Source organism: Salvia splendens, chromosome 9 (assembly GCF_004379255.2).
Source record: "Salvia splendens isolate huo1 chromosome 9, SspV2, whole genome shotgun sequence".
Taxonomy (NCBI): Eukaryota; Viridiplantae; Streptophyta; class Magnoliopsida; order Lamiales; family Lamiaceae; genus Salvia; species Salvia splendens.
The window spans coordinates 6,216,638-6,232,988 of NC_056040.1; the positions used below are offsets into that span (position 1 = coordinate 6,216,638).

The 16,351-nt window shown below is 36.8% G+C and overlaps 4 protein-coding genes across 4 annotated transcripts; 3 read left to right on the forward strand and 1 right to left on the reverse strand.

The window, feature by feature from the left end:
• The first annotated feature begins 3,157 nt into the window (after nt 1-3,157).
• Nucleotides 3,158-5,306, forward strand: LOC121748019 (pentatricopeptide repeat-containing protein At1g62350-like). Its single transcript, XM_042142226.1, has 2 exons — nt 3,158-3,561; nt 3,870-5,306. Exons 1-2 carry the CDS (start codon nt 3,271-3,273, stop codon nt 4,287-4,289), a joined length of 711 nt encoding a protein of 236 aa, XP_041998160.1. The 5' UTR covers nt 3,158-3,270; the 3' UTR covers nt 4,290-5,306.
• On the forward strand, nt 4,393-8,166 carry LOC121748018 (calcium-dependent protein kinase 2-like). Its single transcript, XM_042142225.1, has 8 exons — nt 4,393-4,529; nt 5,041-5,119; nt 5,792-6,473; nt 6,565-6,861; nt 6,950-7,065; nt 7,139-7,434; nt 7,613-7,712; nt 7,805-8,166. Exons 3-8 carry the CDS (start codon nt 5,807-5,809, stop codon nt 7,919-7,921), a joined length of 1,593 nt encoding a protein of 530 aa, XP_041998159.1. The 5' UTR covers nt 4,393-4,529; nt 5,041-5,119; nt 5,792-5,806; the 3' UTR covers nt 7,922-8,166.
• Nucleotides 8,167-9,456: 1,290 nt separating this feature from the next.
• LOC121747303 (protein-lysine N-methyltransferase EFM3-like) lies at nt 9,457-13,097 on the forward strand. The gene is made up of 8 exons (XM_042141317.1): nt 9,457-9,814; nt 9,905-9,972; nt 11,007-11,126; nt 11,817-11,890; nt 11,977-12,034; nt 12,113-12,214; nt 12,517-12,628; nt 12,705-13,097. Exons 1-8 carry the CDS (start codon nt 9,753-9,755, stop codon nt 12,823-12,825), a joined length of 717 nt encoding a protein of 238 aa, XP_041997251.1. The 5' UTR covers nt 9,457-9,752; the 3' UTR covers nt 12,826-13,097.
• A 296-nt stretch (nt 13,098-13,393) lies between these two features.
• Nucleotides 13,394-16,047, reverse strand: LOC121746861 (F-box protein At2g32560-like). The gene is made up of 5 exons (XM_042140810.1): nt 15,471-16,047; nt 15,305-15,384; nt 15,028-15,206; nt 14,483-14,557; nt 13,394-13,773 (listed from the first exon to the last, which is right to left on the reverse strand). Exons 1-5 carry the CDS (start codon nt 15,969-15,971, stop codon nt 13,586-13,588), a joined length of 1,023 nt encoding a protein of 340 aa, XP_041996744.1. The 5' UTR covers nt 15,972-16,047; the 3' UTR covers nt 13,394-13,585.
• Between the last annotated feature and the right edge of the window lie 304 nt (nt 16,048-16,351).

Consider the following 16,351-nt stretch of genomic DNA (forward strand, 5'->3'; position numbering starts at 1 on the left):
TTTATATGTAAAGTTTTGAAATTTTTACATATTTTTGTGATTTTGTATACCATGTTATCTTAGTGGTACACATACATAATTATGACAAAGTAGTCGAGCACTGAAGACAGTGGATGATGTTGCAGTGTCCAACAAAATTTTGCCATCGGGCGTCCCACTGTGGATGCCCTAAAAGGAGTATACATCTATGACAAAATACTCTTATGATCATTGTTGAAAGTGGCAATGAAGGTATCTCATGGTCGTTGCCACCTATTTTCTACATTGACTTATTATTTATGTTTTTTTTTGTGTAGAGATAAAAATGAAATGTTATAGTAAAATGTTATTTTTAAAGTTATTTCGTAAAGTTTAGGTTCAAAGTCGTAGGGGAAATAGTCTCTATATCATTTTTATATTTCGAAGTACTATTTTTATTACTACCATTTATTAGCTCTTGTTTGGTCAAATCTATCACCACCACTACATAAAGGTTTGCGTTTTTATTAAATTAAATATCTTGAATATTGCTTATTCTTAATATTTTTTGTTTTCTTTATTAACTCTAGCTATTCTACTTTTTAAATTAAAACAATATAAATCTATTTAATTTCAATGAGTCATGGAGGTGAATATATGATATAGTATATATCAGCAATAGCAATGTGTCGTCAAATGTTATTACTGTAAAAATAAAGGGAATGTACAAATCTTTAAAGCAAGGGTGAGGCTCCACTTGTTAATTGTGTAATAAGATTTGTGCCACCTGATAACTTATTTGGTATACGTCCATAATTAATAAAAATTAATCAGCCAAGTGGGGGTAATTAAATCAGTGGTCCATGGGAAAATGACCAGCTCATCATATAAATTTATAGCATTAATATATTTTTGCTTTCTTATGCCTTGTCAATTTCTTGTTTCTTCTCTATTTCTACACCATCTCTATCCAGCTCACCTTTTTCTTTCTTCTTTTTCTTTAGTCAATTTATTCCATTTTACTACTGTAAGGATATATGGATTAAAAGTAACTTGCTTAAAAATTAATAAGGATATTTATATGCAGAGTGCTATGTTAAAAGGATCAAAGAGCATCTAATCCATAAATTCACATTCTTAATCGGAATCAGAAAAATGTTTTAGAGAAAAAGTGTGTCCACAAGCAACTTGCCAACAAAAAAAGTGTTATACTTAGTATGTAAATATTCCACTATTTCATTCCAATTGAAACTCTTTTTTTATTGTGATATTTTATGTAGTGTTATTTAGGAATATATCAGATAAAATAATAAAACATGGTCGATTGAGGGGGTGTGGTGGGATAGAGCACGATTTGTTTCTATAATTCCAAAACTATGTATATATAAATGGATACATACACAATCTAATTCTAATTTCATTTCAAATTATACTCTCTAACTTCATTTTCCAACCTTTTATAACAAATGAATCCCAACCATCATGATTTTAATTTTGACTCCAACACATGACAAGATATTGACAATTATGTTTGGTAAAAGACTCGGAATACTGTTAGACCAATGGGTTGGAACCAGTGGCGGACGCAGGATTTTTATAGCGGGGGTCCAAGTTATAATTAACGATTATTGCGTGTTGACGACTCCAGAAACAACCCGACACATTACAAAGTTGCGAAAGACATATATGATGACAATGTCGATGTTGAAATAATTAAAGAATATAATATTAAAAATAAAGATCACTACTTTATGATCTTATAATAACAATATCTATACAAATAATGAAAAGAAAAAAACAAAAATTTTAGTTTAAGAAAATAAAACATATTAATTAATTACTATCTAGTTATTGAATTAATTATAAAATGAATTAAATTGAAAGACAAATGTGAATTAGTAATGAGAAAATAAAAAATAACACTAATGGAATAAATTAGTTATGAAAAATACACAAAGAATTAAACTAGTTTAAAAAAACTAGATATCAACAATTTGTAATAGGAAATCAAGAAAAGCCAGCAATGGGATTGGCTCCCACGACCTTCTTGCTAAAAGTCTGCAACGCTGGCCAACTACGCTAGCTAACTGTAATATATATTGTTGCATAATTATACGATGTATAGTGAAAACACAAATGGGTGGGGCTTCCAAGGAACCCCATGACACCATGTAGGTCCGCCTATGGTTGGAACTCTATCTAGATGGATAATACCCCATCTTATCCGTTGATAAGATCGAACGATAGCTTATATCAATTGTCAATATCGAAGACTACGAAGTTTCCGACACACAACCTTCAAAACCTCCGGGTGGAAATGAAAATAAGGTGATTGCCATAATGGAACAACAAAAAGTACTACATTGAGGGATTTAAGTTGTTGACACTCATTTTCGTCGATGTCTCAAAGGACCAAATTCTCGTCAACAACCAAAAGATCAAAGTCTTTTGGGATAAATTTGCCTTAAAGTACAACGAGTCGAAATCTTGTGGATACAAAGGCGTGATTATGATCATCTCCCACTTACAAGCAAGGGCACATAACCGATCAATATGAGTATGACGATAATATAGAATCTCAACTTTTCCACATCTCCAACGTCAGAGAGTCGCCCCTTGAAACAATATTAGCCAAGAGAAGGTGAATAGTCCAAGCTCTAAAGTCGAAGAAGATCCTCGACTTGCAATGTACTCCGATAAAGTAGACAAGATCAAAGGTACAGTGTTGATTAATGAGCACTCCACAATAAATAGTATGGAATACATTGTTGATGAACTATAAAAATGAGTCACGACTATGCACCAACAACTATTGTAGTACTTAAAAAATTGAAATCTGGTAAGTAATTTGTTGTTTAGAAATTTTGGTTTAGTAAATTAGTTCAAATTTTTAAAAATACATGAAATAGAATTATATTAATAAGTTAAATAAACAAAATAAATTATGATTGATTTCAGATTAATTTGAAGGTTAGAGTTCTTATATTTGTGGCCATGTTTTTTTACGGATAGATTGCCCAAGAATTGAAAAATCTGAAAATGTAAAAAAATTAGAGAAATCCGACAATGATTTTTTTTATCGAAATAAAAACTTTGTACTCCTACTAATAAATTCAGTTTTAAATACAGTATACAAAAATCTATTTGGATTTTTTTTATTTATTTATTTGATTTTGAGGTATAATACTACCTACTACAACAGTTAATCAGTTCTAAAACATCTAACAACAAATCCCCAATTTCATGCACTCTCCAAATTCGACGAAAACAGAAGAAGAATTCTAGATTGCAGGTGCCGAAGGATCCGAGAGAATGTTGCGTCAAGGGCGGAATCTGCTACGGCCCCAATTGCATCTGAACACTGTCGATTTAAGGCGCGCTGCGAGCGGGGCGGCGTCTAGCCCTAGCCTGTCGATATGGCGGCGGAGGAAGGAGATGGGGAAGGAGGGTTTGATGGTGGCGAAGGAGCTCAAGCGCCTCCATTGCCACCCCATGCGCTTCGAGCGCTTCATGAAGACTCATGTCTCACGCCTCCTCAAATCCGACCTGATTGCCGTGCTTGCTGAGTTTCAGCGCCAAAACCTCGTTTCTCTCTCGTTGAAGGTTTTATATACTTTTTCCCCTCGTTTGTCGTTTTGAGTTAACTAATTGAATCGGATGCTAATGAAGTTTTATGATTCCTTTGCATTATCATTTCACATGATCTTTTGAGAGGTGTATGTAGCCTGTGATTCGATGACTGATTTAGTGATTTGCTGCATTTGTTTGGATACATTGATTGTTTGCTGTGTAGTTTATCTGGTGGATTTTTGTTATAGAGCAATTCCTTTTTTTATTTACTTTCATCCAAAAAAAGAAAACAAAAACCCCTAGAGTAACATGAATGCTTCACTTTGGTTTATCTATGACAGCTGTATGATGTGGTGCGGAAGGAAATATGGTATCGGCCAGATATGTTTTTCTATCGCGATATGCTGATGATGCTTGCCAGAAACAAAAAGGTCGATGAAGCTAGGATGGTTTGGAATGATTTAAAGGGGGAGGAAGTCCATTTTGATCAGCATACATTCGGAGATCTTATCAGAGCCTTTCTGGACAATGCATTGCCAGATGAAGCTATGTGGATATATGATGAGATGAGAAGTTCACCTGATCGCCCACTATCATTGCCTTATCGTGTCATATTAAAAGGGCTAATCGCGTACCCTGAATTGAGGGAGAAGGTGAAGGATGACTTTGTGGAGTTATTCCCTGACATGATTGTTTATGATCCTCCAGATGATCTTTTCAGTGATGAAGGCCATTCAGTAACGGATTTTGAGGAGGATTAGAATGTATTTCTGTTATATTATATATAGTCACACATTTGAATATGCAATGGTGATCAGCTGACCAACTAACTGAGTTGGTTACAGAATTGAGATAAAGCTTCAATGTTTCTGCAGAGTTGCTCAACAGTACTGCCAATTTGGAGTTTGATGGTCCATTTGAATCGTAGGGGAGATATGTATTTGATGGAACAGCTGCAGCTATTCATCATAAAAGGGGTCCCTAAGATTATTGACATCCAAGTACGTTCTGTGCCTCTTCAGATTATAGTCCTCATTGCATGACTTGTTTTTTGTATTTGATCTTCCAGTTAAGGATAATAAATTAACCCCTAAAGATGCTGGTTTTAACCATGATGAATGTTATTTTACCATTGCAAAGAAATCACTTTAATTTGAATTAGAGAGTGGAAATTTTTGTGACAGAATGTAGCATAGCTTATAGGAATTAATGTTACTGAACTCGTAACTTCCTCATTTTGGTCGTTAAATTGAAAATCTGGTGTTTGACTGATGAACAAAATAAGTTTGGACCTAGCTGATTATAGAAGTTTTAATATGATAATAATATCACCGTTGTATCATCTTTTCGTATCCTTTTGTGGTTTTGTGTTGTTCACTATGCGTGCAATCTGCAAAGATTCTATTTGGCTAACAATTTTGAAAGTTTAACCAACTAATATAATTCTCTCTTTCTTATGTTTTGTTTTGTTTTGTTCGTCTCTCTAATATGATAACTGTTCAACACTGGTAGAATTGGAGAAGGCCGACGACGAGGCCCATCCTAAACAGTTCAAGTAGAAAGAGCAGGGTGCCATCAAGTTGCATCTGCTGTATGACTTCTTCAACTTGCTGACTTTCTCGTTGCCATGCGTTCTTTAAAAGCTTTTGGATCCAGTTACATTACTGAAAAATAATCATGTTTTTATCATAAAGCAATGCCATTAATCTTAATTCCCTTTGATTGATCAATGCTCAGTGAAATTAGTTTATTGGCAATTTAACATTATCTCTACTTCCTCTTTGATGTGCCCTATCAACTAATCTACGCCGTCAATCATTGTACATGAATTTAAAGATAAGTTAACTAAATTCTTTTTGGATATCATAGTAATGATAATTAATTAAAACTAAATAATAAAAATAAGATATTTTTGCTGTTATTTTATAACATAGGAACGACTTTGCCTGATCTTTCAATTACATTATTTCCATATTTTACCCCATGGTAGGATCACAAATTCCTTTAGCAAAGAAATAAATCCACACTAGATCTTCACAAACTACAGACTATTCAGAGTTTAAATTCAACATAGTATATTTAATAAAAAAAATTCAAAATTTAATTTTGCTCCCTAATCTTCTCCTCCTAAAATCTCTCCAATGGAGCGACATCCATCTCCCTCCCCTGTTTCCTCATTACTCTCCTCCATGCATACTTCTCTCTCCTCCCCTTGTGATCTCACCTCCAAAAAAAACGCCCCCCCGCCCGCCCTCTTCCCCAGGGCTCCCCAATTCCGATGGGCAACTGCTTCTCCCAAGCCGCAGAAGACGCCCAGCCTGCCACCGACGACACCGCCCCCGCCCCTGCCCCTGCCCCCGCCGATGAATCCTCCCCCATGACCCCTCCCCAAACCGCCATCACCACCCCGGCCTCCCCCAAAGCGGCGGCCCCGGTTGGTCCGGTCCTGGGGCGGCCCATGGTCGACATCAGCGACTACTACACGGTGGGGAAAGAGCTTGGGCAGGGGCAGTTCGGTGTGACCCACCTCTGCATCGACAAGCACACGGGGGAGCAGTTTGCGTGCAAGACCATCGCGAAGCGGAAGCTGGCCAACGAGGAGGACATGGAGGATGTTCGGAGGGAGGTGCAGATCATGCACCATCTCACGGGGCAGGCCAACATCGTCGACTTGAAGGGGGCCTACGAGGACAAGCACAACGTCTATCTCGTCATGGAGCTCTGCGCCGGCGGGGAGCTCTTCGACCGCATCATCGCCCGAGGCTACTACACCGAGAGGGCGGCCGCGTCTCTCATGAGGACCATTGTGCAGATCGTCCACACCTGCCATACCATGGGGGTCATTCATAGGGATCTCAAGCCCGAGAACTTCTTGCTCTTGAATAAGGAAGAGGATTCGCCTCTCAAGGCCACAGATTTCGGCCTCTCCGTCTTCTTTAAACAAGGTAAAATATAACCATCAATGTTTGGTATGGAATTATTGTCTATATAATTGAACGAATTAATATTGAGATGAAATGTTGTTGCATTTGGCAGGAGATGAATTCAAAGATATTGTGGGAAGTGCATATTACATAGCACCAGAGGTGTTGAAAAGAAACTATGGACCAGAAGCTGATGTTTGGAGTATTGGTGTCATGCTCTACATTCTTCTCTCAGGTGTCCCTCCTTTTTGGGCAGAGTCGGAGACGGGCATATTCAACGCGATTCTACGAGGACATGTAGATTTCACGTCGGACCCATGGCCGTCCATTTCAAACGGGGCGAAGGAGCTAGTGAAGAAGATGCTAGCTTCAGACCCCAAGCAGAGGCTCTCAGCCGCCCAAGTGCTGAGTATGATCTACTACCTCTCACAATTTACGAAATATTATAATGCATAGCATGATAATTTATCCGATTCATGTTAATACTATATACACAGATCATCCTTGGATTAAGGAGGACGGAGACGCACCAGATACGCCACTCGACAACGCAGTCTTCAACAGACTCAAACAATTCAGAGCTATGAATAAGTTCAAGAAAGCTGCATTGCGTGTAAGTATATGACTTTAACACACTCTTGATAGCAAAATGGGTACTACTACTAAAACATGGATGAAAAACGAAGGTTATCGCGGGTTGCTTGTCGGAGGAGGAAATCATGGGGCTGAAAGAAATGTTCAAGGGAATGGACACAGACAACAGCGGAACAATAACGCTGGAAGAGCTGAAGCAAGGTTTGTCCGAAACGGGATCAAAGCTAACAGAGTATGAAGTCCAACAGCTGATGGAAGCTGCCGACGCTGATGGCAATGGCACCATTAGCTATGAAGAATTCATCACTGCAACAATGCATATGAACAGAATGGATAAAGAAGAGCATCTTTACACAGCATTTCAATACTTTGACAAAGACAACAGCGGGTGATTCTCATTTGATCAACCCTATTTTTGAACCTAAATGCACGAACTTTCGCTCCATTCTGACCAAAAATGACATTAAATTCGTGTATTCATTCACAACTTCGAGAGTTCACGTGCAAAATCAAAGTACATACACCGTTCGTGTATTTTACATGTTTGCTTTTGTTGGCATCATCAGGTACATTACGATCGAAGAACTAGAGCATGCTCTCAAAGAATTCGGCATGGGTAATGACAAGGACATTAAGGAAATCGTGTCCGAAGTTGATGCTGATAATGTAAGAAATACTACTATCATTGTTCTTCATAGTTCATTAATTCTAGACAATCTTTCAAACAAATTCAAATTGGATGTTTTAAAAATGTGCAGGATGGTCGGATCAACTATGATGAATTTGTAGCGATGATGAAGAAAAGTAATCCAGATATGGCAGTAAATAGCAAGAAAAGAAGAAGTGGTGTTTTTACTGAGGTCCCCGAAGACTAATTTATGATATTTAAATATATAAAAATATATTATCACCTTGATGGAGGGAAGAGATAGGCTTTTATGTACAACTATATTTAGATTTGTAGCATTTTTAACATGTATACTGATGTATTTAAAAGGGGAAAAAGAAAAGGGACGAGTTTTCTTCTTCTGTTCCTTTCAGTGACTGAGTGAACTCGGTGGTGTAGCTTTACGACTAATAGTCATTATCATTTAATATTTGAAGAGTATTTTTCTGCTCATTCTCTATTTATAAATTTAGCCCATTTGAAATTAAGTCTACGAATTCTTTGTAAAAGTTGATGATGAGCTGAAGAAAATGAAAATTACAAATTATGAATAAATTCAACAAAGTGATAAATCCACCGTTTCTTCATTTTAGATTAACTCTGTGGAACAGAACACACATTTGTCATCATTTTTAAAAGAATGGAAAAGGCTCAAACTTAAAGCTCTACACAACCAATGAAGCTCAACAAAATATTAAATAAAATAGCAAGACACAAGAATGTACAAGTTGGGATTACCAAAAATAGTGGACTTATTTGTCAAAAACAAGGGTGCATGTTTCAAAACTAGGTAGTACTAGTAGTATTTAATTTATTATTTTGTGTCTATTTTTTTAGTTGGGGATGGAAGAATGCTGAGACACTAAACACGTACCCATTAGCTCAAAAATACTCAAGAAAAACAGTACTAGTGTCTAGTAGTACCAAATATTTTGCCAATGATAGTAAACCACTCAATTTACAAATTTAATGAATATGAGTAACTATAGAATATAAAATCAGTGAAGACTCATCGTCCTTACATTCACACACACAATTCTGCAAATCATACGGAAGATAAATCATATTTAGAAAGAAAAAAAAAGACGAGTAATTCAAATTTATAGGAAATTCACATGAACTTCATTTTGGTGTGAAGAATAACACGTCAAAGAGACTAAAATAAAAAAGATATTCAAATTTATGTACCTACAATAACAATAAATTTTAAAAGAAACTCTAACTTGACTGGTGAAAGAAAATCCCACAGGGGCGACCTGAGAACACATGAATCATCGGCCCTCGATTGAGCTGAAATTGCGATATATGTACTCTCATGACACCCCTGCCGAACCTTTTCACCATCTTGGATCCATTGCGCTAAAATACTTATACCAATTACACTGTGATTTGTTTCATTATATATATAGGAATCCCAAACCCAAATAATTGGGTGTACTACACCTTTGGTACTTGAAAAGAAATAATGTACATAATGAATATAAAATGTGTACTAGGCTTGTACATCATGTTTGAAGAATATTCAAGTCCGGTCAATGGAATTTATTCAAAAATCTACATGTATTTTGGTTAATTATTATTACTACTATTTTTTTTATTAATTCATGATATTTCAAATTTTGAAATTTATGAATTCTCATCGTTGTAATTCCACTCCAATAATTATTATTTTTAGAAAGTTTGGTGATTTCTTTATTTTATTTTTGTTTAAAAGATAATTCGCACACAAATATTAATACTTTAGTTTGATTTTAATAATTTTGAAGTAATTGTCTGAATATAATTGTTTCAAATTGTCTAGATTGGAGGTAAAATTCATAAGTTGAAATTATTACTAGTAATTAGTAATACAGTTGGTAAACATTAAGATAAATTAATAAATTCTAAATTTTAAGATAAAATTGAAAAAAATCTGTGAATAAATTTGATTCTGGATATTTGTAGCCCTAATTTTTGTGATCTCTGAAACCTGTCAACTGCAGTCTAGGACTGGTGCCTGTAAATTGTAAACTAGAAAATCAAGAAGTGTTGAGAGAGAGATGGACAGTGGAGAAGAGAACGATATCGTTTGCTTGGATGAATCTTTCTTCATCAACGACAAGTATTCCTCTTTTTTAAATGCGCTACATTTTACATCCTTGTTTCTACACGTTTTTGTTTCCTAAAGATTTAATTTTTTTTATGTTTGCAGCTACCAAATCGCAAGGTTTACATTTGGGTCACAAATTCTTGAACTCTACTGCCTCCAGTCCGCCTCAAGTGAGTTTCCCTATTATTCCATTTGCTATCAGAAAAATAATCGGATGCTTGAACTGATGCTTATGTGAAAAGCCTGCTTAAGTGGCAAAAGGGAATAATCTGTGATCTTGTAGCTTGTGAAATAGGTAGCATATAACTTAAAAACCTTAATATGCTGTCCAATGTATTACAATTGTTGTGAGATTGGGGGAGTTGGAGCATTTTAAGAGGCAGCTAAGAATTTTTAGAAGTTGAAATGGTTTATGGGAATGGCCATGGTGCTTATGATGGTGGAGGCTGTTGCTGCATTTCTAGTGGTAGCTCATTGTAAATGTAGGAGTCCCGTTCAGTTTGTTGCTCAAAATGCTAAATTGTTTTGACAATTCTAACAGATACAATGTTATTACCTTGTTAGTGGTGTCCCGTGCTGTTTGTTGCTCGAAAGGCTCGATTTTTTTGAAAATTTGGTTTCTAGCATAATAATGCATTATGTACTCCAATTGTTGGTGGCTTCCCGTGTTGTTTGTTGCTAAAAAATGCTCATTTTTTAAAATTCTAAACAATAAAACGTTGTGAACTTGTTGGTGTTGTTTCGTGATGTTCTGTTTGTTGCTCCAAATGGCCGATTATTTTAAAATTCTTACATAATAAAATGTCATGAACGTGTTAGTGGTGTCCTATGCTTCTGTTGCTTAAAATGCTTGATTCTGAGATATACGGCTGATTTCTCTTTAGTCTTCATCTGCTTTGTGTTTTGCAAACAACTGAACAAGAAGAGGGCAGAAACTGGAAAGTGAAGGGTCAAAATTACAGATTCAATGTATAGTTTATCATATCGATGTTTTTTTGTGCGGGATTTTCCGGATAGATAAATTACAGCTTCAACTGAGAAGGATCACAAATTGGCGCCAATGTGTATTTTACATAATGCATAAGTGAGGTGAAAATAGATGGGTAAAATATTAGGAAAAGATATGTTACTGCATTGATATCTCGTGGCTTTATACATCATCGGATAATATAATACACTGAGGTCTGACCGATCTATGTGGCAGCTGATTTTGATTTGACAGGGCAGATGGTATGGCCTGGAGCAGAGCTCTTGAATAATTATCTTTCGAAGAATTCTGACATTCTGCGAGGGTGTTCTGTTATCGAGCTTGGCTCTGGTGTTGGTTAGTATATGTTGCTGAAATTTCAAGGATCAGCCTATAACATTCTGTTTCTGCTGCCAATGGCAAAGAATAGGAAAACGAATCCGTTGTTATCTCCATATTCATTACATGTCACGTGCTCGATTATATTGGAACTTCTAGTGCAGCTTTGAGTGTAGCTATGTGACTACCTTATAACGTAGAAAGAAAAGGAAATTGGTGATAACTCTTCTCCAAGAGAGATTGTGATGAAATACTTTTCATAGGGGATACCATTATTAACTTCACAAACTATAGCAAAATCCGTCTTTTAACCAAATAGATAATCTTGGTAAAAAATTACATGAACTTTGTGTGCTCAATGATAGTTTTCTAATGGTACCCATATTGTTGGATTTAGTCACAGAAAGTTTGCTGTACTTCAGTTTTTTTTAACTCGTACCATTAAAAAGATACCATTGAGAGCTTTCTCATGCTGAATTGTGGAGTACTAATATTTACAATTTTTTTTCCATCTTTCAACCAAGATTATTTATTTGGAAAATCCAGCCATGGTTTGCGTATTTACAGGCAATTAACCCTTACATTAACAGATGTTTATAATAATCATGTTCTAGAAAATGAATGAACTGCTACACACATAAACTCTGGGCCGACCTTATTAGGCTGTTGCTCGAGAATGAACTATTTTCACTAAACTCGATTGTGCAGGCATTACGGGGATACTCTGTAGCAGATTTTGTGGGGAAGTAGTTATGACTGACCATAATGATGAGGTTCTTAAGGCAAGGTTATGCAATATTCTCATCGCTTGAGTGTCTTTGAAGTTTAGATCTCTTGCTGACATGCTCACTTATGTCGAAATGTTCAGATCCTAACAAGGAATATTGAGTTAGACGACTCTTCAAAGAATTCAGCTTGTTCTGCCAGTAAGTGAACTTGCTTCAGGATCGTGTCCTATGCTTGTGAGTCGATTGATATCTATTAATTGTCAGTTTTTATTACAGAATTGAAATCTGCAAAGCTAGAATGGGGAAATTCTGAGCAACTCGATGACATATTGCAGAGGCATCCGGAAGGATTTGATCTTGTTCTTGGAGCTGATATTTATATCCTATTCTATACATTTATCTATTAGTACTTGTTACATTTTCATGTTTATATATGGTTTTTTGCCTAGTTAATTATCTCTTTTTCTAACGTAAGCGACGTCTGGTCTTGTTTTAAGAGCAAATGAAGGTGAAAGCGCGTAAAGTTTCAATCCTTGTTATACTCCTTTCTATACTTCAATGCATATTCTAAAAACTAGTCTTTTATCCCAAGATCAAATGTACCAAGTCTAAAAAAGTGAAATCTTGTCGTTCATTTACCTAGTCCTCGACTTCTTGCTATTGCCTTAACAGTTTTTCAAGCTTTCAGCAAGCCAGTGTTCCTCTCCTCTTTCATACTGTGAAAAGGCTCCTCGATGTCGGCCTCAAGAAGAAGTGTCGGTTCATACTGGGCTATGTGTCACGAGCCAAAGTGTAAGTACTCCTCTGGATTTAGGATATTCTCAACAACGTTATCATGAACGTGCTTGATTTACTGTGTATTGTGCAGAATGGACGATATGGTTATAGGAGAAGCCTCTCGACATGGACTGCGTATAACTGAAGTTGCTGGAACTCGTGCTGAGATAAGAAATCTTGGTGGTGTTATTTATGAAATTACTTGTCCATGACTCACGAGAAGTGAATCCACGATTTGATGGAGATTGATATCTGTTCATGACGATTTTGATAGTTTTTGTTCTCTTGAGAGTCGTTTTGAATGAATCGGGTTAAATTTTTTTCCGGATTAGAAATTTTCTACCCTAATCTTTTCACCCGATTTATTTGAGTGGACATGTCAGTTTTAGACTGGATTGATATCTCTAATCCAATATGGATGGAAGAGTATAGTGATGAAATGAAGCAGATTTTGCTATAAGCAAATCAATTTATGATTTATTTATCAGCATGTTAATTTTATGCAGTCTATAGAGATATTGGAACAAAGTGCTCATTAAATCAAAAAATGCAACAAAAGTCCTGCACAAAAGTAGAAGAATAGCAAAGAGAAGAGAATATTCCACAAGTTGTGAGGAACTTACCAAAGAGAATGATAGGATATACAATCATTCTTAGCACTTAACTTCAGTGTTATTAGTATATTTCCACAAGTATGGTGTATATATTTTTCTAGTAATTTTCTATTTTAAAAAAGAATTAGATAATTAGTCACCAGTAAGAAAGAAAATGTGGAGACACTGAATCCAAAAGTGGTATACTTGCAATTATATGATCAAAAGTGGATGCATAATAGTACATTACACATTTGTATATTCCCACTTGGGATTTATCTTACATCTAAGAATTAAAGGAGGCATCACATAATAATGATACAACCTCAAAATAATTTACCTACAACAAATAATGTAACTACTTTTCTTCAACATTTTATTACTGTAAAACTTGAGCAGGCCACAGCTTCTTCCACATAGAGATCTCTTCTTCCCCTCTCAGTTTCCGAATCCCTCCGTAAAATCCATCCGTCTCGTTTCCTTCTTCTCTGTGCTCTCTCCGGTTGATGAATTTTGCCCTCCAAAGGGATCCCGGTGTGTACTGCCTGAACTCCAGCACCACCGTGTCTGCACCGTTACCAAATCTCCACAAGTTAATCAAACTGAGCTTATAAATGTGACAAATTCAAAATCTGCAGACAGTTTATGCAGTTACTGGCAGTTAAACCAAGCAAGAATTCAATCTTGTTGTCAAATTTTAAGGTTCATATTGAATCTCTAAGTTTAGTTATATAATCTTAGACTACACCAGTCATCATCATACAGCAGCGACTCAGCCTCAACGCGTTGCAGATAAGTGAAAAGCACGATTACAACAAATAAATATTTGAACCAAAAAGACACAAACAAAAAACAAAATAAACATAAAGAAAAGTAGAGAGGCCCCCTTCATATTGGTTGGCCATAAGCATCACATTGAGACAGCACTCATGAGTTTGCTGCTCAAGATTACGACAGGCTAAGTCACGAGCTATTTTAATGGTCCAACGATAGGCACAAGGGGAGCCCCACAATGCACGAAAAATGGGAGCCAAATGATATTTAATGACCACCTTCTTTAAAGAGATATAATATGGCTTTATGAGTGATGAGAATGGGATCTCACAAATGATATTTAGACACACACGACCTCTCAGTATCTCTTGCCAAGTATTCCTACGTTTCGACTAAACTTCATCTCCAGCTTACTATCAGGGGGTGTTTATTTTGAGCGATAGATTAATTGTGAATTTGTTTGACCGTTTTATCAACGTAGAAGATATGGCAGCAAACTCACCACTATCATGACACCGGCAGTAGCTGGCGTTCCCATCGCAAGTTTCCAAGTGGCCTATAACACCATACCACCAACCTGCACACATTTGCAACACATTTTCCATTCAACTTGTGGCATCATCTATTCGAGATAATTTCTAGCCTATTCGATAGGAATTTTCAAACAAACGACAAATGAGATGCATTAAGAGTTGACAAGAACTTCCCACCAAGCAAGAATGAAAAGACATGCCACCTTCCTCTTTTAAGAAAACAAGGTTGAATATATCCAAAAGTTTGAAGAAGTCAATTATGGTGTGAGTTGAAAAGGAAAGGATAAGTTATTGGCCTGGACTTCAAATCCTTTTATGAAGCTTCTTGGTAGATATACCACTCACACCTACCACACACATACCATGTGATGCAAATGAAAGAACTAACTCACACACACCATATGAGAAAAGCTACCAACACTAACTCGTGTGTGTCAAGAGGGAGAAATCATTAAAATATGATGCAAATGAAAGAACTAACTCATACAACTGCGTAAAAGAGTATGACTAATACCATATGGGAACTCTTTGTTTCGTCTCCATTGGATCTCGATGTGATCCTCAGGGTGGAGGTCGTGCAAGCAATCCGAAATGTGAAGATCGTGCGATGAAGTGTGGACAAAGGGAGCCCTCAACCTATCCCATGTCACACCACTCTCAATAGCACTTGGTCTTGCTCCATGAGCAGGATATCTACACACCAACAAATCAGAACAACCATCTTTTAACACTACGCATCATCACAAAATCCTTAAGCTTCAATCAATCATATCTAATTATGTAATAGTAACCTGGCATTGAAGGTGTCAGTTTTCCTATCATAGCTCAGCATAGCATCATAGCAAGACAACATAAATCCTACATGACCATTCTGCACACACACATCAACAACAAGATCAATCAACACTTGTCTATGATAGAAATCCAAGAAATCAACACAAACTTGAAAATACAAACCTCACGGTTATAAACTTGAGCAGGAAACCAGAACTTTCCAGACTCAAGAGCAAGATACTTGGACATAACCGAATCAACGGCCGTGAAGGAGCTCCTCCTCCTCCCACCGCCGCCGCTCAAGCCAGATCTAATCAACCCCCACAAATACCCCACCACCCCCTTCTGCAGCTTCTCCCCATTCAAGAAAGAAAGCTCTTTTCTTGAAGCTATAAAACACTCCCATTCTCTCGCCGCAGCAGCCCCAAAAATCCCACCCCATTTCCCCTCCATATGCTTCCGCCACAGATGATCGCTCACGCAGCCGTCTCTCAAGGAGGTGCAGACGCTCGCCATCCTGCACAGCCCCTCCGGGGGGAGCTTCTCGAGGATGCATTCCAGCACCAGGTCAGGCAACTCCAGCACCGACATCGCCGTTGCTGCCGAAGGCTTGGATTTGGGCGACATTATTGAAGTGAGGAATAATGAGAAGGAAGTGATCAAGAAGAGGAGAGAGTGTAGCATTTCACAATCTTGCTCAACTTGAGGAATATATATAGAGAGAGATTAAGAAGAAAAAACACCCCCCCCCCCCCACACACACACACGCAAGTATACGTGTGTATTGTAGAGTCAATTTACAGTGGGAAAATTCTTGAAGAGATGTGGCTTTTAATTGGCCAATTAGAGTGAGATTAGCAGAAGCCCACCTAACTAAAAACTGTGGGGCTATGAACAAAGAAGCAAGTAAATCTTTTTCTAGTAATAAAATAGGATTATCTTCAGACACGTATAAAGATCCTTTCTCTACGAAATGATCTTTGCCTTAAGCAGGCACGGAATCTAAGAACACCCGAATTGTAGCATTCGAGGTCGACCAACTTGATATTGAGTTGGATTCGAAT

Excerpts from the sequence above, each read along its gene's own strand:
- LOC121748019 (XM_042142226.1), top strand. The coding sequence starts at position 3,271 with ATGTTGCGTCAAGGGCGGAATCTGCTACGGCCCCAATTGCATCTGAAC. Across the intron at positions 3,562-3,869 it reads TCGTTTCTCTCTCGTTGAAG|CTGTATGATGTGGTGCGGAA; the intron begins GTTTTATATACT and ends TATCTATGACAG.
- LOC121748018 (XM_042142225.1), top strand. The coding sequence starts at position 5,807 with ATGGGCAACTGCTTCTCCCAAGCCGCAGAAGACGCCCAGCCTGCCACC. Across the intron at positions 7,066-7,138 it reads TCAAGAAAGCTGCATTGCGT|GTTATCGCGGGTTGCTTGTC; the intron begins GTAAGTATATGA and ends TGAAAAACGAAG. Across the intron at positions 7,435-7,612 it reads TTTGACAAAGACAACAGCGG|GTACATTACGATCGAAGAAC; the intron begins GTGATTCTCATT and ends TGGCATCATCAG.
- LOC121747303 (XM_042141317.1), top strand. The coding sequence starts at position 9,753 with ATGGACAGTGGAGAAGAGAACGATATCGTTTGCTTGGATGAATCTTTC. Across the intron at positions 12,215-12,516 it reads TGTTCTTGGAGCTGATATTT|GCTTTCAGCAAGCCAGTGTT; the intron begins ATATCCTATTCT and ends ACAGTTTTTCAA. Across the intron at positions 12,629-12,704 it reads TATGTGTCACGAGCCAAAGT|AATGGACGATATGGTTATAG; the intron begins GTAAGTACTCCT and ends TGTATTGTGCAG.
- LOC121746861 (XM_042140810.1), bottom strand. The coding sequence starts at position 15,971 with ATGCTACACTCTCTCCTCTTCTTGATCACTTCCTTCTCATTATTCCTC. Across the intron at positions 15,385-15,470 it reads CTCAAGTTTATAACCGTGAG|AATGGTCATGTAGGATTTAT; the intron begins GTTTGTATTTTC and ends GTGTGTGTGCAG. Across the intron at positions 14,558-15,027 it reads AAACAAAGAGTTCCCATATG|GTTGGTGGTATGGTGTTATA; the intron begins GTATTAGTCATA and ends AAATGTGTGCAG.